We start from the raw sequence: 25,940 nt of genomic DNA, 5'->3' as shown, positions 1-25,940 counted from the left end.
TTTCTTTTTCTCTCTGAATCTGCAGTTTCTTCACCAGGACGTTTCCTTTTCACACCTTTTAATTAAGTATTTTACTCATTTTTAGGGAATAAAGCACAATTACAAAACGAGGAGGCACGCTTGATACGCATAAACAAAGCTGCGCGCATGTAGCAACTGAATAAGCAACACCATAAAGGCAGAGATACACTATTAACACCTCACATTTCTAGGGGTTACTACCATAAAACAATAAAAATCCAGTTGCGTTTCTGCTAGTGAAATCGGTTATAAACTGGTAGTAAACTCGATCTAATTGCATTTGCGATTATACCGATAGCTGGAATTGTGTTGGTTTTTACGTTATTATGGTGAAATGTGTTACCCCTTCACTGATATAAAAAACATAAAAGCAACAAAGTTGAATTTTGTTCATCTTTCGCTCTCATTCTCTGCCGTCGCACTGTATATCGATAACATATGAAAAACGACCCTGAAGATAGTGGGCGGCAGCGTTGCCAAACGAAAAAAATCAAGAACCGCGTAACTCCGAGTTCGCGTAAGTCGGGGTAGCGTAAGTCGGGGTATTACTGTATATCAAAATATATACTATATACAATATTTTAATTTCCATTAATTGCTTTTATCTTAGTTTATCTTATAAATAAAATAAAATTTTTAAAAAATTTGTTATTCCTATTACTGTATTGTTAGAAAAGGTTTTTATTATTTTATTTTATTAATTTAAATTCATTTATTTTTGATATTATTATTATTATTATTCTTAGATGTACAGTATGTACCAAAAAAAAAAAAAAAAAGGTAAAATCTTGACACTTTTGGGGGACCTCATTATTACAAAATGTGAAAATTTAGGTCCCTTGAACTTTGTATTAATGAGATTCGACTGTATTAAGTTAATTATTATTTAAAATTTGACTTAAATGTAATGATATATGGAGAACAAATTTGTCATCCAGTAACACTATTCAGAAAAAAGTTTATTTGAACCAAACTGAAATGAACTGATTTTGAAAAGGACTAAAAAAAATAATAAAAGTTCCAGTACTTCTCAGTAGCATTGAAGGTAAAGAAGTAGGCAGATATTTTGCAGATCAGTTCTGTCAACTCCAGGTGCTATTACAGTGGAATCTTGTTAATACAAAGTTCAAGAGACCTAAATTTTCACGTTCTGTAATAAGGTTTGTAGTAATGAGATCCTCCAAATGTGTCAATTTTACTGGGGGTTTTTTTTTTTTGGTACAAACTGTATATCTAAGAATAATAATAAATAATAATTTAATAAAATAAAATAAAAACAACAGGCTTGTAACAATACAGTAATAGGAATAATATATTTTTTAAAGATTTTATTTTATTTCTAAGATAAACTAAGAGAAAATCAATTAATGGAAATGAAAATATTGTACAGTATATATTTTGATATATACAATATTTTAGTATCACAGTAAAAAGAATTACAATCTTAATATAAAAGGAGACATACACACCATTAACTTTTTAATAAATTAATCTAATTTAAAGAAAGAATAATAGATTGCTGTATATGGTAGCAAAAGACTCTTTGAACTGGGATAACAATTGCAACTGACATTATTCCTGTGGAGAGTGAGGGAGTGCATGTAAACAACTTAGAAAAACTTTTTATTCTTTTATTCTTTTTATTCTTTTATTTATTCTTTTTGCATGTAAACAACTTAGAAAAACTTTTTATTCTTTTGTTAATTTAACAACTCATCCTTCAAAAAGATGTTTTTCAGAGTGCACGTGATGTTGTATCTACCATAAGCTGCTTTTGTTTACACAAAACTAATTTCTAACAAGTCAGTGCCATCTTGCAGGAAGTAGGGAGCCAGGTGGCTTGGGGCAGTAATCGGATCACTCTGCCAAGATTTGTATTTAAACATGCAAAATGACAATATTTATTTCTCACGGGGTGAAAAAGAACTTTGTAATACATATTAACCGAATTTTGTAATAAACGAATATATTTACTTAGAAAAGTGTATCCTTTCACAGGGGAATGGTATGTGCTTCATATAAATGAGTACAGTAAACCCCCGCTATTCGCGGTATCTGTATTCGCAGTCGCTGATTTAACATAAAATGAAACCTAAAAAAATGTGAATTTTAAAGCGCCGTGAACATTTTCCACCATAAAAAAACATGGGCCACGCCCATGTTTTTTTATGGCGGAAAATGTTCTTTTCTTTCCCTGTCAAAACAGCGCTCAGTGGGTGAGGGGAGAGGGGGTGACAAAATCGCGAGCGTGGATGTTTCTCGCTAATCCTTGTTCGGTATGTGTTATGCTCTTGCCATGGAAGGTTTCGTCGTTTGTTTTTAATTTATATGCTTTTAAAATTGAATAAATTTATCAATTTATCAATTGATATGCTTTACAAAATTGATAAATCTACCATTTTGCAGTGTAAAACAGACTTTTTCGAGTGTGTGAATGGAAGAAAGTGACTTTATTTGGACAAGTTCTTTCTAACCCATACAAAAATATGGCTACGAATAACAAGGGAAATGTGAATGTGATATTATCAAAGAAGGTTGGCGAATAAAATTGAGTTATTAGACAAAATTTCTAATGGTGAAATTGTCTTCTCAGTGGCAAAACATTATAAAATCAATGATTCAATGGTACGATCAATCAAGAAATCGGAAGAAAAAATCCGCCATAGTGTCCGTGAAAACGCGCTAATTGCTTCAAAAATTTGCTCTGTAACTCGTGATGTTAAATTAGAAAAAAATGGAAAAGCTTTAAATCTGTGGATAGAAGACCGAACTCAAAATAAAATTCCGTTAAGTTCACTCATTATTCGTGAAAAGGCAAAACTCCTTTATCAACACTTAAGCGAAACTGGTAATAGCACTGGTGGATAAGTTATTTTAGTTAGCAAAGGCACTGGTTTGAAAGATTTGTTTGAAATTTCTAATAAATATTATATTTAATATTAAAGTGTTTCTTATTTTCATTTCGATGCCATATGCTTGCATTTCACTATGTACATAGTCATATTATGAAGGTACCTATAATACATACATAGACAAAATTTTAGACTAGTTTTTCTTATATATTTCATACTTTGGAACGGAACCCCTTTATTACTATGGGAGCCATAACTCAGTATTTGCGTTTTCGGTATTCGTGGCATTTCTCAGGAACGTAACCCCCGCGAATAGCGGAGGTTTACTGTATTTTGTATAAACCAAGTTTGTACTAACGAGATTTTATTGTATAAAGCTTTTGTACAGTGGTACTTGGTTGGGGAACTGACCAAGTTCACAATGAAGTGTGAACTATAATGAGTTAACCTAAATCATTCTTTGCATTTTAATAATTCCTTATAACAGTGCTGAATGCCAGAGAATAATCACCCATGTAAAAAAAATAAATGAAATAACAGAATTCATGCCCCCTCTTTCTGATTCAGTTTTGGAAATCTTAACAGCCAAGTCTGAATGGCAATGCCTTTATTATAAACAAAACTTTGACTCAACATTTCTGAAGATATGCAAAGTCTGCTTCACTGTTTTCTTGAAGCAATCATAATCAGCTGATGTCTAACAGACAATCCAAACAAATCCATAGACAGAAAAATGTTAGGTAAGTTAATGTTTTAAAGAATACTATGCTGGTAAATAATCATATTTCTGTGCTTCAATATAAAATATATATTTTGTCGCTGAAATTAAATTTTCGTTGGAAAAAATCGCCTGCTTTTTCCAACAAATCTGTTTTCCTCCTGTTTTTTGTCTTTTGGCCAAAAAACTGTTTTTCCCTCCTGCCTACAAATTCCTCATCTCCAGCTTTTCAAAAATGAAAGTTGGCAGCTATGATTTTAGTTGGGAAAAGGATTTATGCTGATATTCACTGTAAAGCATTATGAAAGGTTTGACATTGATAAATCTACTTTTGGACATAAAAAAGTGAAAGACAAGCAAGATAGATTTTGATTAAGTGATATCTGGCACAACAAAAAACAAGAAATAATTGATGTGCAAACTTTGGTAATGTTGATGAAGGTTAGTTGTTACAAACAACATTTTTCCATAGAGCAGTGGTTCTCAGTATTTTTTACTTTGTGAAACCTTTTTTGTGAATTTTTAAAATAAAATAATTTTTAAAACATATCGAATATATTGAAAACAACTTTTCTGTAGTACATAGCTTTATCCCATTTACAATAACATCTGAATTCAGATGTTGTCATCAATTTGTTATGTTAATATTTCTATGTAATTAGATACATAGTAACATGTAATTCTTGAAACATAATAAAAAATTGAAAACCAAACCACTTAGTTTGAATTAATGAGACTTGGTGCTGAGCTTGTTATTTTGTAGTTGGCTTAGTAGTAGTAGTAGTAGTAGTGGCATGTGATGCAAGAAAGCAAATGTATGAGCTTATGCAGCATCAGCCAAAAAAAAAAAAAAAATCACACCATTCCCTCCAAATGCCTGTCCAATTCCTCCTTAAATTTCAACCTATCAACTTCCACAACGACAGATGGAAGTTTGTTCCAGCAATTAACCACCCGCTGGCTAAAGGCAAATTTCTGCACATCTATTCTACATCTGTCTTTTCTTAATTTGAATTTATGCCCCGTTAGGTTCATAATCTGAACAAGTGGAAGGATCCCATCAGAATTCAGCGTGCTCAACCCATTCAGTAGGAGAGAGTATAGACTGCAAACTGAATCTGCATTAGGCTCGTCAGGATATTTTGCTTTACTGAGGTGTAAGCTGAAAATACTTTTTTACTTATGTATGTGGCCAAAAAGGGGATAAGAAATTTAATTATTTTTGAAATTAAATAGAAGTCATTAAAGACAATTTTGTACAGTTTCAACCAATAATAACTGAAATATATATCCATTTCTTTTTAAATAATTTCATAAATTAGAGGCGAACTAAAATAATGGTAAGAACTTACATAGCTGGGAAAGTGAATAAAGATGCATTTTTCAAAATTTTATTTTGAACTACCCAGTTTTCCTCTAAATCTAGAGTTTCATAAAGAGGCTTCAGGTGAATGGTTTACCTAATATTTTGGATGCAAATGTTGCAAAAATTTGCTTTCAGCCAGAGTAATTGATTATTGGAACAAACTACCAACTGGCATCGTGGGTGTGGATAGTATGAATAAAGGGAGAATTAGACAAATTATTATAGGGGATGGATGATAGATGATACGAGTATTTATACTCTATTTTTATGGCTGATGCTGTATAAGACTGCTTTCCTTGCATCATTTCCCACTACAAATACTAATTAATGAAAAATTGGCTATGCTTAATTTACTTAACTGCTTTTAGAAATTTAAATTTAATTCCTTTGCCTTAACTTTCTTTCATTTCAAACTGAACTGATTGGGTTACCCAGGACCTGTTTAACCCAAGACACCTTGAAATTAAGAAGATCAAAGGCTGTGTTGCTTTTTGGACAGTTCATCTGCCCATCTGACAAATGGCTAGCTGACAAGTTAGGATGGAAATGCTCAGGGTCAGGTTTGCATGTAGTAGTAGTAGTAGTAGTGGCATGTGATACAAGAAAGCAAATGTATGAGCTTATGCAGCATCAGCCAAAAAAAAAAAAAAAAATCACACCATTCCCTCCAAATGCCTGTCCAGTTCCTCCTTAAATTTATTCAACCTATCAACTTCCACAACAACAGATGGAAGTTTGTTCCAGCAATTAACCACCCGCTGGCTAAAGGCAAATTTCTGCACATCTATTCTACATCTGTCTTTTCTTAATTTGAATTTATGCCCCCTTAGATTCGTAATCTGAACAAGTGGAAGGATCCCATCAGAATTCAGCGTGCTGAACCCATTCAAGGCCTTATACACCTCAATCAGATCACCGCGCAGGTGCCTAGTCTCCAGCCACTGCAATTTGCAGAACTTAAGCCTCTCTTGGTAAGAGGATCCCTTCATTCCCCTCACCAATCTTGTTGCCCTTCTCTGTACACGCTCAAGTAAATCTACATCCTTCCTAAAATGAGGCCTCCAGACCTGTACGCAGTACTCAAGGCGTGGCCTGACCATTGCCTTATACAGAGGGATAATCACCTCCTTTTCCCTGCTAGCAAAATTCCTATATATCATTGACAAAACCCCATGACCTGCCCTGGCAGCCTGTCTGCATTGCTCAGAAAACTTCATATCTGCCTGCACAATTACTCCCAGGTCTTTTTCATTTTCTACCACCTTAAGTGTAGTACCACACAGTTGGTACGTTTCTCTGGGGTTACTTCTACCCATATGCAGTACTTAGCATTTGTCAAGGTTAAACTTCAATTGCCACTTCTTAGCCCATCTGCTCAAATTATCTAGATCCTGTTGCAGTAGCACACTGCCATTACTGTCATTAACAACCCTGCCAACCTTTGTATCATCTGCAAACTTCGACATTAAGCCTGATATACCTTCATCAATATCATTGATAAATATACAAAACAACAGTGGACCTAACACCGAACCCTGTGGGACACCACTAATAACATTAGTCCAAGAAGAGCAGCACCCATTGATTACTACCATCTGTCTTCTAGCACTTAACCATCCTTTTATCCATTGTAGCAGCTTACCCTTAATACCATTCTGCTCCAATTTGTACAATAGTCTTCCATGCGCAACAGTGTCAAAAGCTTTCCTGAAATCCAAATATATGATATCAAAATTATTTTTCGCATCCAGTTCCTTTGTAACCACATCATAATATCCTATCAGATTTGTCAGACAAGACAAATTTGATAGGATATCGAACAAACCCATGCTGTGTCTGAATTATTGCTGCAGTCTTGTCTAGATGATCCTGCAATGCATCTTTAACCAGCGACTCCATTATTTTACCCGGAACAGAAGTTAAACTAACTGGTCTGTAATTATTCGTGTCACCTTTCGATCCCCCTTTGTGAATTGGGGATACATTTGCACATCTCCAGTCCGTGGGAACCTCCCCTGAGTCCAAGGATGCTCTCATAATTATGGCTAAGGGTTTGCTTAGTTGCTTTGCCACCTCCTTTAATATAACTGGATAGATCCCATCCACCCCAGGTGCTTTTCTTACGTTTAACTTCAACAATTTCTCTTCCACTTTGCTCTCAGTTATTACAAAATCATTAAATATCTTGCTACAATTTGATACCCTTCTGCCATTTTCAAACCTTAATAATTTCTCACGTGTGAATGTAGATGCAAAATACTCATTCAGTTTGTTTGCTATCTGAGCAGGATCATCAACAGTCGAACCATCGATGTCAAGTGGACCAATCAGATTCATCCCCTTCCTTTTAGAGTTTATATAAGTAAAGAAATCCTTGCTGTTTTTCTTAGCATCTTTTGCCAAGGATATCTCGTAATCTGCCTTCGCCTGCCGAACCTCCTTTGTGACCTGATTACAGATTACCTTATATCTGCCATAGGCTTCTGAGTCGCTTGATAATTTATATGCATCCCATGCATTTTTCTTCTCTGTTACGAGTCTCATTAGTTCATTTGACAACCATTTAGGCCTAAACCTTGAACAATATTTCTTAATAGGTGTGAACCTTTTAGTAGCTTCCACAATTAATTCCTTGAATGCTTCCCACTTAGAATTTACTGTTGGTAACATCGTCAGTTGATTCCACTGTACAGAATTTAAAAACTGTCGGAGACCACTGTACTCGCCTTTACGGAAGCAAAAACCCTTTCCTTTACCCCTGATGGTAATTAAATCTTTAAGTAAATCCCACGTCAGTACACTGTGATCACTGCCACCTAGTGGTTCTTTTATCTGCAAATTCCTAATACATGAATGATCACTGCTGATAACCAGATCAAGAGTATTACTTTCTCTGGTTGCCTCTCGAACATGCTGCTGCAGAAAACAATCATCCAATAAATCCACAAAAGTCTGACTAGTGTGTGAGTGCCCAACCCACAAGTTCCAGTCAATATCTGGGAAGTTAAAATCCCCCATTATAAGACATTCCGATTTACTACCCCACTCTATTTCTCTATACAATTGTTCATTGTACCCATTCAAGTCATTAGGCCTATAACACACTCCTACTCTTATTTTTCTTTCGCAGTGCTTATGTCACACCAAACTGACTCAACAGTACACTGTTCATCTATATCAACTGGATGCACTTCTTTTGATTTTATGTTTTTCTTTATTAACAGCATAACACCTCCGCCCTTCCTATCCTGTCTATCCTTTCTGTACACATTGTACTCCCCAAATTCCAGTTCGGTATTCCTTATATCTGTGTGACACCACGTCTCTGATATCCCAACAATATCCGCCTTTGATGTCTTGACCAACACTTCAAATTCATCAAATTTATTTACTATACTTCTAGCATTGATATACATGCAAGTATACATGCACCTATTCTTATTCTTAATTACTCTAACATATCCCATATACTCACCTGTTTCACGATGACTGCCATCCGTCCCTGAAACCCCCAACACCCCTCGCTCCAGGTCGCTGTGCAAGAATCACCTTCACCTCTGCCTACAGCTACTGTTAAACTATTAGTCCTTGTATCCCCCCAAGCTATCAGTTTTCCGCCGACCGGGCTAGCCGGGTAGGTAAAGTGCCTGCCTGGAAACCCAAAGGTCGCGGGTTCGATTCCCGCCTCGGGCTGGATATCACGATGGTGCTGAACCAACCGGTTGGTTGGATATCCCGGCCACGATACACGAAGGAAACAAGAAAAAACTGGTTCCTTCGTGTATTGATCACATCATACGAAATAAATAAATAAATAAATCAGTTTTCCGACCCACCTAACACTGCCTCGATAGCATCAGCAAATATTCTTGCACCCTTTCTATTTTAGTGTATCCCATCCCTGTAGAAGCAGTCTCTCCTGTTAACAAGTACAGTCCAGGATGAAAAAAATTCTATCCCTTGAGCCTTGCACAATCTTTCCAGGGCCGAATTGATCGACAAGGCTCTCATCATATACTCCCTCCTATCGTGTCTGGGCAGAATTGCAGACACTTTCAAATTTAACCCTAATTCACGGCTTTTTTTCATCAGTGACCTGTACTTGTTAAGTAATTCTGCTGGTCTCCTACTCTTAATATCATTAGTGCCAACGTGTACAACTATATCACCTTTTGTGCCCCTAAAAGATATCTGCTCTACAACGTCATCAACCTTTGCCCCTGGCAGACATACCCTGGTCCTGTTCCACCTATCCTTTTTACAAAGGATGTTCCCCGTTTCCCTGACAATAGAGTCACCAACAACTACTAGTTCCTTTGGGACCAGCGCAATCTGCCTTGGGGGTTGCCGCTGTGTTGCGTGATGACCAAGTGCAAGCTCTGGCGTTGATGTGGGCATCTGAGAGCCTGATGGGCTCCTCAATTTAGATCTTTCGAGGGCATCCACCCTGTCCTTCAAACTCTCATATAGGCCCATAACAACGCTGAGTTGTCGCCTGATTTCCTTACACTGCTTATATCCCGCACACACAAAGACATCCCCCATGGCAATATCATGTTCCGTTCCAGATAGTTCGGCAAACATTTCACAAGTTGCACATTTTTTTAGGCTGTGATGCGTTGGAAAATCGCCCCCCTCAGTTCTCCCCTGAGTCACAGCACTCCTGCCACTTTGTGCCCGTTGCTTTGCTGCTCTAGTTTGGGGCATGATATTTTAAATTAATAAGATCAATAAATTAAATTAAATCTAATAGAAACAGTGAAGCGTATTACTGTTTCTATAATTATACGTTAGAGCTACCTAGCTACCTCAATTAAAAATTTTAATTCCCTATCACTATATACAAAAAACAATGCCTGCAATATTCGAACAAACTAACAGTTTTATAAAGTATTACGTATATCTACAAAAACTGTTTATATAAATTAAAATAAAAATAACCAGCGTAATTAGAACTATAAGACTACGTATTAAGTACAATATAAAATAAAATGTTTTGCAGACTGTGAAAAACCCAGAATAACTCGAGGGGGGGGGGTGCTCTACATGTGAGATTTGATAACTACAATGATAATTGAAGAGACCTTTAAGAATTTCTCCATCTAATAATGAGATTTTTAAACCAGACCAGACCTTTCCAAACAATTGGCAAAACCACTATACTATCACAGAAGGTGATAAATGAAGAAGGAAAAATGCTACTTCAGTTTGGAGTTGAATTGTGACTAGATGTTGACTAGCTGAAGCACATCATGTTCAGAAGAAAGGTGAAATTACAGATACTATTCAGAAGAACAGTGGATATCAGTTCAGAAGAACAGTGGATATCAATCAAAAAGGTTAATAAGTCAAAAAGGTTAACATTGTTGTTAATAATTACTTATTAACAACAATGTTAATAAGTAATTATAAAAATTACAATAAATTTTGAAAATATCCACCTTCTTGAATATATGCATGGGCTTTCTTCATCATATTTAATGGAACGTTTTGTAACAAAGTCATCCAATTTTGCCGATAAAATAATAATGTTTGATTGTTTGTATTCATAATTTTGTTTTATATACTGGCTTTCAGTTCCTCCAGTATGTGGGGATTATTTTTATACACTTTGCCTTTCAACAAACTCCACAAATAATCACCTACATATAATTTGGAAAAAAAGCAATGTTCAACTATAAAGACTCTCAGGCAGGAAATGTGTCATGATGACTTCATCACAAACAAGCTGGTATAGATAAGTTTGATCAGGTGTAACCTGATGACCACTGTTCTGCATGCAAAGGTGTATACATTGTTGCCACCAAAGTGTATTTGTAAGAATTTTATATGGTTACCAAAATGAGTGAAATTAGCTCTTTCATTTTGGGTTGTGCGATTGATTCACCCTATGAGCTGATAAATTGGTGTGCCAGATACCATCACATGCAGTGAGCAGTCAGAGAGGAAGCTAGCTATTCAGTCAGAAAAATCAAAGGAGAGATTGTTAAGATGCAGATGCTTAGAAGGCCTTTATACTAGACCAGCGGTTCTCAAAGTGTGGTTCGCTGACCCCTGGGGGTCCCTGAGACCCTTATATTTAAGGGAGATTAGAAGACTCGCTTTCTCAACTCACAGCTGCGCCGTATACATCTAAAGATGCTGAAAAAGATGAAACTGACATATCAGAGAGTTCTCGGACTCATGGAAAGGAGGAATTTGCTCCAAAGAAACAGCAAAACTGTAAATAAGAAACGAAAATATGATGAAAGCTATTTTTCCCTTGGCTTTATAGATATTAATAATTTACCTTATTGTGTCGTATGCAACAGAACATTTTCGAATAGTATTATGGTGCCAGTTAAGTTGCGGCATCATTTTAAGACCAATCATTCAGAGTTTAAAGAAAAAGGAATTGAATATGTTAAATGTAGACGTTGACGAGCTCTTTAAAAGCCAAAAATTGTTTGTTACAGCTTTTCAAACTAGAAATGAAAAAGCCACTGAAGCATCTTACAGGGTAAGTTATCGTAGTACATTGGCTGGAGAAGTGTGCACAATAGCTGAGAGACTAATAAAGAGTTGTACAGTTGACATTGCTGAATGCCTGCTGGATGAAAAGTCAGTAAGAGAAATCACAGCAGTGTCACTTTCCAGTGATACTGTAACTCATCGAATTAAAGATTTAGTTGCAAACATGAAGACTGAGTTTATATCTCATCTGCTGAATTGTACTTTTGCCTTGCAAATGACAAATCTACTCTACAGACGTGGTTGGACGCTGTTTTGCTTGTATTCGTCCAGTATCAGCACCAACTAATCATTAAAGAAGGTCTTCTTTTATGTGAATGCTTGGAAACAAAGACAAGTGCTGCTGAAATATTCAGTGTTGAATAACTTTTTTGAATCTCATGGTTTATTCTAGAACAAACAAAGCAATGGTGAGTAAAACTGCTGGTGCCTTAGCACGAATCAAGGCAGTGGCACCAAACTGTACTAGTAGTCATTGTATTCTTCACCGTCATGCACTCGCAGTAAAAAAAAATGCCAGTTTCACTTAAGAATGTCCTTGATGAAGCAGTAAAAATTATTAATTTTATTAAATCTCGACCTTTGAGTACATGTCTTTCTAATATTCTGTGTGACGAAATGGAAAGTACGCATGAAGTACTTCTGCTGCATATGGAAGTATAATGTCTTGAGGAAAAGCACTTGTGTGATTGTTTGAGTTGCAAGCTGAACGAGCTGCTTTTTTTCATGGAACACTTTTACTTGAAAGAACGACTGACAAGCAAACTGTAGTTATTCAAACTTGGGTATTTGGCAGATATTTTCTAGAAAATGAACTAACTGAGCTTGTCACTTCAAGGAAAACAACTGACAGTATTTGTTGCCAATGATAAAATTTGAGCTTTCAAGGTAAAAGTAGAATTTTGGAAAACTTGTATCCACCACTGTGAGCTTGACAGCTTCCCAATACTGAAAGACTTTTCTGATGAGATCTAATGTAAAAGAATGCAATAGATTGTATAATGAAATGTGTCAACATTTGGAAGATCTGCATAACTCAATGAACCAATATTTTCCAAATAACCAATGCATGATGTTACAAAATCATGCATGGGTAAAAAGATCCATTCAAAGTTTTTTTTTTTTTTATGAAAACCCCAAACACGAAAGGTATCAAAACCTATAGTACTTAGTACCATGCATGGGTTGAAGGAGAAGTAGGGGGGGGGGAAAGATGCCGGAAACTTTGCTCTAGAGACTAAACATGGGTTTCCCCACTTCAAGCCTCCAATAAGCAAAGTGGTGGTATTTCACCGGTTGATGAAAGTCATCTACCACCTGAAGTGCAAGATAGACCAATGGATTTTAATGTAACAGAGTACGAAAAGTTCATTGATATGGTTTCAGATTCCACATTGCAACTAATCATTAAGAAACTACCACTTGTTTAGTTTTGGTGTAGTATCAAAGAAGAATATCCACAATTATCTGAAAAGGCTATTAAAATACTCCTTCCTTTTCCAAATATATATCTGTGTGAAGCTGGATTTTCTTCATATACCTTAACCAAAATAACACATCACAATAGGTTGAATGCAGAAGCAGATATGAGAATCCAGCTGTCTTCTATTAAGCCAGACATTAAAAAGATTTCCAAAAATGTAAAAGAATGCCACTCTTCTCACTAAATTTTTTTTGTTTTGGAAATGATTATTTTTCATAAAAAAAAAAATATGTTATTTATGTTAACATGTAATGAGTTTATTGCCGACCGGGCTAGCCGGGTGGGTAAAGTGCCTGCCTAGCAACCCAAAGGTCGTGGGTTCGAATCCCGCCTCGGGCTTGGATCAAAGTACTGCAACCTTGGGAGGTGCATTATTGCCACAGAAGCCGATGCGCCAACAACTACCAAATAGAAAAAAAAAGAGTTTATTATTGTTATTTTTAAATGAATTAATAATAATAAATAAATATTTAAAAAATTTCTCAGTTTTATTTTCTAATGTGGTAAATATTGAAAGATATAACTCACATAAACAAAAGCTTTTTGGGGTTCTCAATAATTTTTAAGGGTATAAAGGGGTCCTGAGACCAAAAAGTTGGAGAACTGCTGCACTGGACCAATTAAAATTTTTAGAATTGATGAAATAACTTCTCAAGTTTCTGCAAACTTTTCCATGGAATTTGTCCACAGACAAATAACATAAGCAAAAATATCACCACTAGATTGCCACTGACATAATTAATTTGATTTTTAATCAGTTTGAAGGTTTTAAGATAGTATAATAGTTGGTAGTTGACAGGTTTTTCCATTATTGGAAAAGGTTGAGATAAGTATAATAGGAGAGTATTTAGAATGCAAGAGTTTGTTACTCTTAATAGGAATTGGTAGGTATTAGCAAATTTCAATGTGTGTGGGGGGGGAACCAATGGAATGTGGGTGTCAGAATGCAACACAAAACTGGAGTTCTGGAGAACTGTGCCGAAAATTGGTCTTAGCTGCAAATGTCTTTAAAAGAAGGAAAAAAAAAAACATGATGATTACCTTATTGTATTGGAAGAGAATGAGGTAGTTTGCTATTGTTTGTTTGTTTGTTTGTTATTTGGTTTTTAGGAGCATTAGCAACTAAGGCCATATTGCTCCGGGATATGCGGTGGTCATTCCCTGACCGCATCCTCCGTATTTGGTGGTGATGGGCTCGAACTTCGGTCTAATCAAGAAGCGTGTGCTACGCACGCTGCTCCTTCCCACCTGGCTACGGAGGCGCCTGAATGAGGTAGTGGAAGATAGAAATAGAATACTAACAAATGTGAAAACTGCATTTTGAGTGCCAATTCATTGTACATTTATGAAATGGACAATGAGTTGGAAAGATGTTATACAGAAAGTCATTTTCATCTTATGACATAAGCTGCTCTCTATTGAAACATTAGAAATCAGTTTTTAGGGAATTGAAAATACATGAAATTAATTGGGCGCCTCTGTAGCCAGGTGGGCAGGAGAAGCAGTGCGTAGCACACGCTTCTTGATCAGACCGAAGTTCGAGCCCATCACCACCAAATACGGAGGATGCGGTCAGGGAATGACCACCGCATATCCCTGGAGCAATATGGCCTTAGTTGCTAATGCTCCTAAAAAAAAAAATAAATAAAACGAAATTAATTCTTGAAAATAAGGTGTTCAAATGAAGTGTCTATGAAATGTGTCTAAATGAAGAAGTTATGCAAGCTTGAACAGAAGGTGATATCATCAGCTGGTATAGTCAGAGATGAAGAAATTTGAAGAATCGACAATAAGGTTGTCAGTTAAACTTGTTGAAGGGGGAACATTTAAATTTCCTTTTAGAGAAAATTTGCATGGCTAACGCTGTTTGCTGTTAGGGAAAATGATAAATATAATAATGGGTGAAATGTAAAACAAGCAAAGCTATTCCAGGATTACTAATTTTTTTTTTTTTTCAAAGAATAACGTATTTGTTATAGGTGACGTGAAGAGTGATATTGAATGATAGACATTAAAATATACAGTAAACCTCTGTTATAAATTCTCACACTTTAACACTATTTTATTGTAGTCCTATGAGCAGTCTGTGTGAAATGGGATGGTCCCCATTTATAACCCTTTCCTGCTTATGGTGCACTATAATGAAAGTAAACTCTCATTATAGTGGTTCTGAAGGAGCCAGTTCCTTCATTTTTTTTTATTATAATACAAAGTACATTTTTTTATTATAATATAAATAATACCTGCACATTTTTAGAAAAAAAGTTTTGAGAATAATAAAATAACTCCTTCAAAACCTACAGAAAGTTTGCATTGCTGACTTCAACAAGTTCAATTTTGAAAAAAAAAAAAAGTTTTATAAAGAAGTATTACTAGATATATGCACTGAAACATTACAGAAATCTATAACTTTGTTGATACCTTGGCCCATTTAGTCTGAATTAATGAAGTTTTATTGTGCTTCATTTTTATAAATTGATTATAATTCATTTTATGAATAGTTTATTTAAAATTCTTATTATAATTAAATATTCCTTTTTTGCTTTTAATTTCAGCACATGGAACCAGAGTAAAGGTATTTATAAGGATAAAAGGTTGAAATGTAAGTGTTTTTTTTTTTTTTTTTAATTCTTGTTTGAATTTTTTTTTTTTTTATGTGGCTTTCTTATTTATACAGTAAAAACTCCAGAATGCCAGTGAGATGGTACATCTTTACTAAAGCTGTTGCAAGGTGAAATAATGAATTTAGAAGTGATAAATAAAATAAACTAAAATAAACAATTTAGAGGAGAATAAAATAGTCTGCCCAGTGGAGTGAGGATGAAAGTTATGCATCATATACCAAGAATAAATGGAAATACCTGGCAAGAAGTAGAAAGATAAATTCAGCCACCGATGCTCATCTCTTCAGGGGAAAATGCACTCCCAGGCACTCCAGTGGGCAAAGAGAGAAATAGTTTGATAACTATTTCTCTATTTTAAAATAGAAATATTTCGATAACTCCTCAACCAGCAGGGCATGAGTTAAATGAGTGTAGCTGCTACTCTATGATAACTAATATTCAGATACTTTCCTGATCAGCGAAGCACCCAAAGCCAAATAAAAAAAAAAAATCAACCAAAAATATGTATACACAAATAAATACATAAACAGTCTCTGTAGTGAGGATAAAGTATATAATAAATAATATTATAAACATTGATATTCTAAACTTGGTTTAGAATTTCAGTGTCAGTGCTGTGCTAAAAGCAGCATTCTGAATTACAATTGAATTTGCTGATTACCTAAAATATTTCTAAAAAATTTCTCTAAATTTAATTAATATTTAATGTCTGAAAGGTAGGAAAAGTAAATAGTGAGAACAGTGGATTTGGAATAATAGTATCACATTTATTGTATTGTATTATCCAGAGTTTGTTTTCTGAAGAAGTTCCAGAAGTTTGGAGCAAAGCATTAAGTGCACCAATATGTAGAAAGAGACATAAAACTAATATGACAATTACACAGAAATCTGATTCCTTAGTATACCAGATGAAATTTCTGCAGGTATCCCAGAGAATTAGAAGTACAGTATACTTGTTATATTGAAGGAGGGAGGGGGAGTACGTAGCTGGAAGTCAGTGGATGTCCAAACAGCAGATATTAAGACCAAAGTCTAATGGAGAAAGGGGATTAGATGGACCTTTCTTATGGAAATCAAAGCAAACGTTCATCAACAATAGGAATTAACCTGCAATATACTTTTATGTAATAATCATGCTTATTGTAACATATAAATTCTGTTTCATATAAAGAATAAATAAAAAAATAAAGGGTTATGGTAATATTACCATTAGTAGAGGCATATGATGCAAGAAAGCAAGCTTATACAGCATCAGCCAAAAAAAAAAAAAAAAACCCTTACCATTTCACCCACCCATTCACTCCAAAAGTTTTTTCTGGCAATCAACCAACCACTGGCTAAATGCAAATTTCCTCACATCTATTCTACAATTGTCTTTCCTTAATTTGAATATGCCCCCTCAGGTATGTAATCTGAGGAAGAATCCTGTCAGCTTTCAGCATGCTCAAAGCATTACCTGTGATCACCTGTGAGGCGATCTGATTGAGGTGTACAAGGCCTTGTACACCTCAATCAGATCGCCTCACAGGTGATCTGATTAAGGTGTACAAGGACACTGCAATTTCCATAACTTAAGCCTTTCTTGGTAAGAGAAACCCTTTGTTCCACTCACCAATCTCGTTGCCCTCCTCTGTACTCGTTCCAACAGCTCTACATCCTTCCTAAAATGAAGCCTCCAGACTTGTATGTAGTACTCAAGGTGTGGCCTGACCATTGCCTTATACAAGGGGATAATTACTGTCTTATCAATGCTAGCAAAATTCCTGTATAACATTGACAAGATCCCATGACTTACTCTTGCTGCCTGTCTGCACTGCTCAGAAAACTTCATATATGACTGCACAATTACCAACAGATCGTTTTTCATTCTCCACTTTCCTGAGTGCAGTACTGCACAGTTGGTATGTTACTCTGGGACTGCTGCTACCTATATGCAGTACTCTGCATTTGTGAATTTTAAACTTCAGTTGCCACCTCTCATCCCATCTGCTCAACTTTTCTAGATTCTGTTGCAGTAGTGTACTGTCATTACTGTCATTAACAACCCTGCCAATCTTCATATCTGCAAACTTTGACATTAAGCTTGTAGTATTTATCAATATCATTGATAAATACTGGAAATCAATATCATTGATAAATACAGAAAACAACATTGTCCACTGTCCACCACTCTCTGTTTTCTCCCATTCAACCGTCCCTTTATCCATAGCAGCAACTTGCCCTTAATGCCATACTATTTTCAATTTGTACAGTAGTCTTCCATGTGCAAAAGTATCAAAAGTTTTCCTAAAATCCAAGTGTATGATATCAGAATTATTTTTTGCATCCAGTTCCTTTGTGACTACATCATAGTATCCAATCAAATTGGTCAGACAAGACTTTCCCTTAACAAATCCATGCTGTGTCTGGACTATAACTGTGGTCTTGTCTAGATGATCCTACGGTGCTTCTTTAACCAGTATTTTCCCCGGAACAGAAGTTACAGGTCTGTAATTACTTGTGTCACCCTTTGATCCCCTTCTGTGAATTGGGGATATTGGACTCGGGGGAGGTCCCCACAGACTGGAAATGTCTGTGGGGACCTCCCCCGAGTCCAAGGATGCTCTCAGGGTTTGCTTACTTCCTTTGCTGCCTCTTTTAATATAACTGGATAGATCCAATTCATCCCAGGTATCTTTCTTATGTTTAACTTCAACAATTCCTCCTCCACTTTGCTCTCATTATTACAAAATCCTTTAGCTCCCTGTTACAGTTTGATAAACTTCTGGCATTCTCCTCCCTTAATAATGCCTCGTGAATTATTGATGAAAAATACTCATTCAGTTTGTCGGCCACCTGAACAGGATAATCAAGAGTTGAACCATTGATATCAAGTGAATCAATCAGATTCATTCCCCTCCTTCTAGAGTTTACATAAGTAAAGAAGTCTTTGCTGTTCCTCATTCATCCTTTGCCAAAGATGTCTTGTAATCTGCCGTCATTTGCATAACCTGCTTTGTGACTTGATTACAGACTAGCTTACGTCTACTGTAGGTTTCTGTGTCTCCTGATAATTTATATGCATCCCATAACGTTTCTTCTCTGCCACGAGTCTCATTAGTTCATTTGACATCCATTTAGGCCTAAACCTTGAACAGTATTTCTTGCTATGAAAAACCTAGTAAATTCCAAGATAACTTCCTTGAATGCTTCCCATTTAGAATTTGCCATTGGTAACATCATCAGTTGGTCCACTATATTAGAATTTAAAAACTGTCTGAGACCACCGTAGTCACCTCTACGAAAGCAAAAACCCTTCCCTTTACCCCTGATGGTAGTTACATTTTTGTGTAAATCCCACATCAGTACACTGTGATCACTGCCACCTAGTAGTTCCTTTATCTGCAGATTCTTAATGCATGAATAATCACTGCTGATAATCAGATCAAGAGTATTACTCCCCCCCGGTTGCCTCTCGAACATGTTGCTGTAGAAAACAATCATCCAGTAAATCCACAAAAGCCATGCTAGTGTGCGAGTGACCAACCCACAAGTTCCAGTCTCTATCCGGGAAGTTAAAATGCACCTTTTTAAGACATTGTGATCTACTGGACCACTCTATTTCTCTGTACAGATGTTTGTTGTACTAATGAGAATTATTTGGCTTATAGCACACTCCTACGCTCATTTTCCCTTTCCCAGTGTTTATGTCACACCATACTGACTCAACATTGCACTGTCCATCTGTTTCAACTGGATGCACTCTCTCATATTTCGTGTTTCTTAACTAACAGTATAACCCCTCATCCCTTTCTGTACACATTGTACTCCCCAAATTCCAATACTGCTTTCCTTATATCTGTGTGACACCACATCTCTGCTATTCCAACAATATTCACCTTTGTTGTCTTGACCAGCACTTCAAATTCATCAAATTTAGTTACTATACTCCTAGCATTTTTGTACGTGCAAGTATACATGCACCTGTTCTTATTCTTAGTTACACAGCCCATGTATTTATTTTTTCCTTGATGACTCCCAGCAGTCCTCTTGAAGATCTTTCCAGGAAGGTGACTTAAAAGAATCTGCAGGTGACAAAGGTGTACAGTTGTTGATATTCTTAAAAAAAAAAAAAAAAAACTTGTTGTGGATGTATATTTCATCTTTCTTTGCAAATTACTATAGGTCTCCTTGTAAGGGCCACAAGAGCATCCTGTGCTCTAAAAAATTTTGAGCCATTATCCATTAGAGATACCATTTTAAATTCTTTATCAGCCAGAATTTTAGACACGTCCAGAATCTCTGCCAGTACCTTAAGCAACAACTGAGGCTTTTGAATTTCATTACTTTTTTCTTCCTCTCTGCTTTCACTTGGCTTTCTTTGAGATCATTGAAACCCTCTTCTCCTATATCATGTGCTCGCAATCCTCTGTAACTCGTCTATACTGATGACATGCCTTTCAGGTCTTTCACCATATCAGATGGCAGCTTTCTCCAGCATGTATTTCAGGTCAGTGGTTTGATTTCATCTAGAGATTCCTTTATATTTGTTTTATGGTTAGTGATGCTGTGCTTGTTCCAGCGGTTGCCCTCTACCTGATCAAGGTTTTTTGTAAATATGCAATGAGTGTTACACAGCTTAAACATTACATTAATACACTGATCTGTTGGTTGGATTAGCATCTCATCATTTGAAACAGGGTCTCTATGTAATTATGCTGTACAGGGATTTGTGTGGCATAACTACATAAAGACAAGTACATATATGTGCAAAATGTAATATAGGCTTATGGAGAAACTATTGCTTGTGAATAATCAAAACTATAAATGTTTAATAAGGTAATAATATCCGTGAATATTGGGGATTTATGGTATTAGCCATATGGTACAAGAAGGCCCAAGCTTTTCCTGCACTAGCAAAAAAAAAAAAACCCCTACATATGTCTTTTATTCCTCACATAGGTACCAGTTCAGCTGACATTTAAATTTCCCCAAGCTGTGCATTAACTGCCTGTGGAGTTAACTTATACAAACAACTAAAAGACATGTCTAGCTAAAAGAAAATTTCTTGCAATACAATATGTACCTCTTCTTCTATAATTTGAATTCTAGTATAATTTTGTAACTAGGTACCTTAGAGGAGATCCTGATTGAGAAGACCTCAATCAGATCTTCTTTAAGGCACCTAGTTACGTTACCAGGCTTTTTTACCCTTAGAATCTGCTTTTTGTTTTAGTTATACATCGGTACCTCTCCAATCCAGCACAGATGAGAAGTGTCTCTCAAAATTATTTGGTATGTGCCATCAACTCCAGGGACCTTATTTGACTTTATGCCACAAATTTTTGCAATAAACAGTTGCTTGTAATTTCAGTTTTGCTAATTTCATTCTTCTCGGCTTCAGTCACACAGTTTCACTTCTCTGTGGAGAGTTTTGTCTGCAAAGTTTGATGTGAAGTATTCATTCAATCATGAGCGACATCAGTGAGTTATTTAGGAATTTCCTGCATCCATTACATAAGGGTCCAGTATGATTCATTCTTTTCATTGTATTCTCACATGTGAAAAACTCCTTTGCCCCCTGTGGTTCTCTTAGTAATTTATCTCAGTGATTTCTCATAATCAACCTTTGCTAGCCCAACACTTTCTGTAATGCTCTTACATTACATTTTTTTTTAACATTTTTATTAATAAGCACCCCTAGCCAGAAACTGGCAAATCTGCTGTATACATGCAATGCTCTTACAGATTAATTTATAGCTGTCAGGCTTCAATTTTTTTTTATTATTAATTTTTTTTTCACTCTGTATCCCTGTAAGATGGGTAAAAAAGGCACTGCAGTGACCTCCATCAAGACTACATAGATAAGATGGCTTCCAATGCATGGCTCATGTGTCAGGCTTCAGTATTTATTTTTTTTTTTTTCCGCTCTGTATCCATGTAATCTTTCTGCTCTATTAAATTCCAGCCCCTTATTCATCCATCTTGGCACTCTCCTAGTTCTATATGTTCTTAATTGTATATATGTATTCATGGCTTTTGCAACTACTAATTTTAAGGTATTCCACAGTTTCTCAAATATTTATCTTCTTATACTGTCTGTCCAGTTGATAGAGGCACACAGCATTTTGAACTGTTATAATCCTCTCTCCTGACAGTAGTTCCCCAGTAATACCAAATTGCAGGCATGGGCAACCTTTCCTAGTTCGGAGGCCAAATTATCATTCTGTCTCCAAGTCAAGGGCCAGACCAAATTATTAAATAAAATAAATTAATTTTAAATGAATTAAAACAAGTTGCTACTTCATATTTCATTTATTTATAACATAATGCTTTGGTATAAAGCTCTACATAAATTTTATAATATAATGAATGACATAACAATTTAATGTGAAGATTGGCCTTGTACTTGAACTATGAGACTATCAATATTGACGTTAATATTACTTAAGGATAATTGCATAGAATTTTCGAGGTTTTTGTCTGTTATTCTTGTCCGAATTTTTGATTTATTGTATTTCATCCTCGAAAAAAACTGTTCACACATATATGTGCTGTCGAAAAGACAAATGATTTTTCCTGAAAAGGTGTGTAAATTTGTATATTTTTCTTCCACCAAATAAAATTTATAAAAATCCGTCAAAGCAATGTTGTTAAATTGTGATTTTAGAACTAAATCCGCCTGAAGCTTAATAAGTTCCATCTGTAAGTTTTCGGCACATTATTTACATCAGCATCCGTCGGATGAGCAAATATAGCGAATGTGGAGTCTTTGTTTTGGAAGTCGGCAAACCTTGTATCAGATTGCTCTATTAGTGCCTTTAGTTCTTCTCCATAACAATTATAAGGGATATTTTTATGAGTTGCTAGAGTAGGAAAATAATAACAATTTTTAGCTCTTATCTGACTTTCCAACAATCTTAGTTTATTACAAAAAGCTTTGACATGTCCATGCAGTTCATGAACCAATTGTCCTTGTTTTTGCAATTTGAGATTCAGTTCGTTTAGGTATCCGGTGACATCTACAAGAAATGCTAAATCACACACCCACTCATCATCTTTTACTTGGTTAATTGTGTTTCTTTTTATGTCCATAAAATCTGCAATGTCTTGTCTCAGATCATAAAATCATTTTAACATTTTACCTTTACTCAACCACCTCACTTCACATCTTCATAATCTGAAAATAGGTCTGCCAAATACTCCTTAAATTGTCAGTGATTAAGTGCACGTGACTTAATAAAGTTAATACTGGCTACTACAACTTCCATAATATTTGTGAATTTAATCGATTTTGCACACAGATTTTGTTGGTGGATAATGCAGTGAAAATCTGTTAAATTTTCCTGATGGATCTGTAGTTCTATTGCTCTTTCATGAACTATTCCAATAAACCCCTTCCGTGCACCAACCATTGCAAGGGCTCCATCAGTGCATATGCCAGATAGTGAACTCCATTTAAACCCAAATCTCTTGAAGACTGTGTTGACTGTTTCAAATATATCTTCACCGGTAATTGTCCCTTTTAACGGCCAAAGTGCCAATAATTCTTCTGTGATGTTGAAATCCGCATCAACTCCCTGAAGAAATATTGCTAGTTGTGCTGTATCTGAGGCATCAGTGCTGTCATCCAAAGCAATTGAAAATGCTTTCAATCTAGCAATCTTCTCTTTTAAACTTTTTTTGATATCATCAGCCATAATTTCTATCCATTGGACAACATACGTCTCGACAAATGAATATTCTCGAAGTCTTTTTTCTTTTCAGGACCTATACTTGCAACATCCAGCAGACATTCTTTGATAAATTCTCCTTCACCAAATGACTTAAAATGCTTATTGATTTTTTCGCTTATCACAAAGCTGGTTTTGACAATGCTGTGGTGTGCGTTCTTTGCTTGTTGAACATTTGCTGTTGGGTATCCAAGTTCTTCTTTAACTTCTGCATTTCATCTTTTCATAGTTGTCCATCAATTTTTTGGTGATCCGCATGTCTCGAAGTAAAGTGTCTCTTCAAGTTGTATTCTTTGTTGACAGATATGGATTCCTTGCACAGCAAACGTACAGAAAATCCTTTATTCAGAATAAAATAATAATCCTCCGTCCAGTTGTCTTAAAATTGACGATTCTCTGCATCTACTTTTCATTTTTTTGACATAACCCCTGATATTGTCCCAAATTTATGAGCGATATTCAGAACTGTCAAGCAACTGGCACTGCAGGCACCAAACTGACACGTAACGCGTTCACACACGCCACTAGTCAAAGTGAGAAAAAGACCTTGGTGGGAGAAAACATGGTGTGTTTTGCGCAAGTTATATGACATCAGCTTAATGTGAATTAGTAGAACACACCATGTTTTCTCCCACAATGAATCAGACAAACTTTGCTGAAATAGATTAGGGCCGGATCAAAAGAAGTAGAGGGCCGGATACGGCCTGCGGGCCGGGGGTTGCCCATATGTGCCAAATCGTTTAAACCAGAACAGCATGCACTTGACATTTCTGTTCTGATACCCAAATCAGGGGTACATCACCTGGCAGATCACTAGATGCTTAAATCCCCGACAGGTCTCAAGTTTTTTTTTGTCTGTATGGCATTTGCTTATTTCTTCAGTGATTGACTTGCATCTAACAATGCACCAAGTTTTAATTTACAATCAGTGCATTCCTTAAATTGGAGACAGAGAAAAGAATCATCAATGGAGATTTGATTATGTAGTAGATTGACCTATCAATACATTGCCACAGATTGTACAAGTGATGAACCTGTATCTCACAGGAAAGTCAACCAAACCATTCTTGTCTGCATCACAATATCATGTGATGAAGTATTCAAAGTGGACCTTGTAGCAATCATTATTAAGCTAAGAATTAAACTTATAATAACCCCAGGGGCTCACATCTGGTGAGTATGGGCTTGGCACACCCAGGTTCCTGAGCTGAGCTGCTCTCTCTCATTGAGAAATTTTTTTTTTGGCTGGCGCAGTATAAGCCTCAGGCTTCCTTACACCATATAGCTAATAATAATAATATTACATATATAAATTACAGTAATTAAATTAACAAAATATTATGGAAATTAAGCAGATAACAAAAATTATTATACTACTGAAACTGAAGAATTTAAACTTACAAGTACCAAAAAAGAAAATAATGTATAAGAATTAATTTTACAGAAGCTAAGAATTAAATTGACAAAATATTACAGAAAATGACTTTATTTTTAAGTTGCAAAGTCTGGCAAGAAAATATCCTTGTTCAAATGTGATTGAAGTTTTTAAGGCTTTACAAAAAAGATTCAGTGGCCTAAACACTGAAAAGATTTTTTTCCTTACTCAGGTGACACAAACTATGGGATTTGGTTAAGTTCAGAATTTTTTCAAAAGGCAAAAGTTAGCAGCTATGGGCTAATCAAATATGAAATTACTTAAAAATTGGTACTTTTTTTTGCGTGGTTATATATCTAACATAGTCGGGTTAAATGTGTACATAAAATAAAAAAAAAGAGTGAAAATTTTAAATAATTCACAACTAAACATTTTTTCAGGTCTGCTGTCTGTGGTTCTTAATTCACATAGATCATTATTTTGGAGACACCAACAAGGAAAACCAAATACTTATCTAGCAACAATTGAAGCAATTTACTATTTTTTAGTGGAGCTTCACAACCTCATGCATCCGGATGTCCCTTACAATGGTCACTATGATAATTTATTATTCTTTTTTAAGTTTATGTACAATAAAATTTGTAGTCTTTATGACCCAAAGACTTTGAGAGCTTATAGTAAAAAGGAATTATAGACTACAGAATTCATTTTATTTAAAGTGAATAAAGTATTCATGAATGATTTAATTCTCTCTCCCACACACACACACACACACACACACACACACACACACACACACACACACACACACACACACACACACACACACACACAACTCAATAGCTTTGTGCATGTGCTAACTAATTTATTAATCTGTGGTTACGAATGAAATATTTCTTTATAAATCTGTACATTATTGGGCTGTTTAGTATATGCAACTACTATTTCATAAGACTGGGTGTATTTGTTTTTCTATCCGTGTGTGCATGTGTCAGTATGTTGCCAATTTCCTTGTTATTGGATACTGAGAAATGTTGTTATAATGAGTAAATTTTTTTTATTAGGAAAATAAATATATAATAAACAATATACAAGAGCTGGAAGCAATAATAAAGATAATAAGTAAAGGATTAATGTAGAAACACACAGTGATATCATTCGGTATATTTGAGATAGATATAATTTGAAGATTTAATAAAAAATTTAATCACTATAAAAATGGAATACCATAATTTAATTAACAGAATACCAGTGAAGCTGAGGGCATTAAAAAATGCTT

General features: G+C 35.4%; 1 protein-coding gene across 2 annotated transcripts in view; it reads left to right on the top strand.

Moving 5' to 3' along the window:
- LOC150085486 (tRNA-uridine aminocarboxypropyltransferase 1) overlaps positions 1–25,402 on the top strand; it is an 88,507-nt gene extending 63,105 nt beyond the window's left edge. For both annotated transcript variants that reach the window (XM_090373293.1, XM_090373292.1), the window contains exons 6-7: positions 15,506–15,552; positions 25,102–25,402. In XM_090373293.1, coding sequence (XP_090229419.1) covers positions 15,506–15,552; positions 25,102–25,355 — 301 coding nt within the window. In that variant the 3' untranslated portion in view covers positions 25,356–25,402. The remainder of the gene's footprint in view (positions 1–15,505; positions 15,553–25,101) is intronic.
- The last annotated feature ends 538 nt before the right edge of the window (positions 25,403–25,940 follow it).

Source organism: Mastigoproctus giganteus, chromosome 5 (assembly GCF_048544385.1).
Source record: "Mastigoproctus giganteus isolate SK-2022 chromosome 5, ASM4854438v1, whole genome shotgun sequence".
NCBI classification, from domain to species: domain Eukaryota; kingdom Metazoa; phylum Arthropoda; class Arachnida; order Uropygi; family Thelyphonidae; genus Mastigoproctus; species Mastigoproctus giganteus.
Note: the sequence above shows the minus strand (reverse complement) of the source record. Positions and strands in the feature narration are given on the sequence as shown.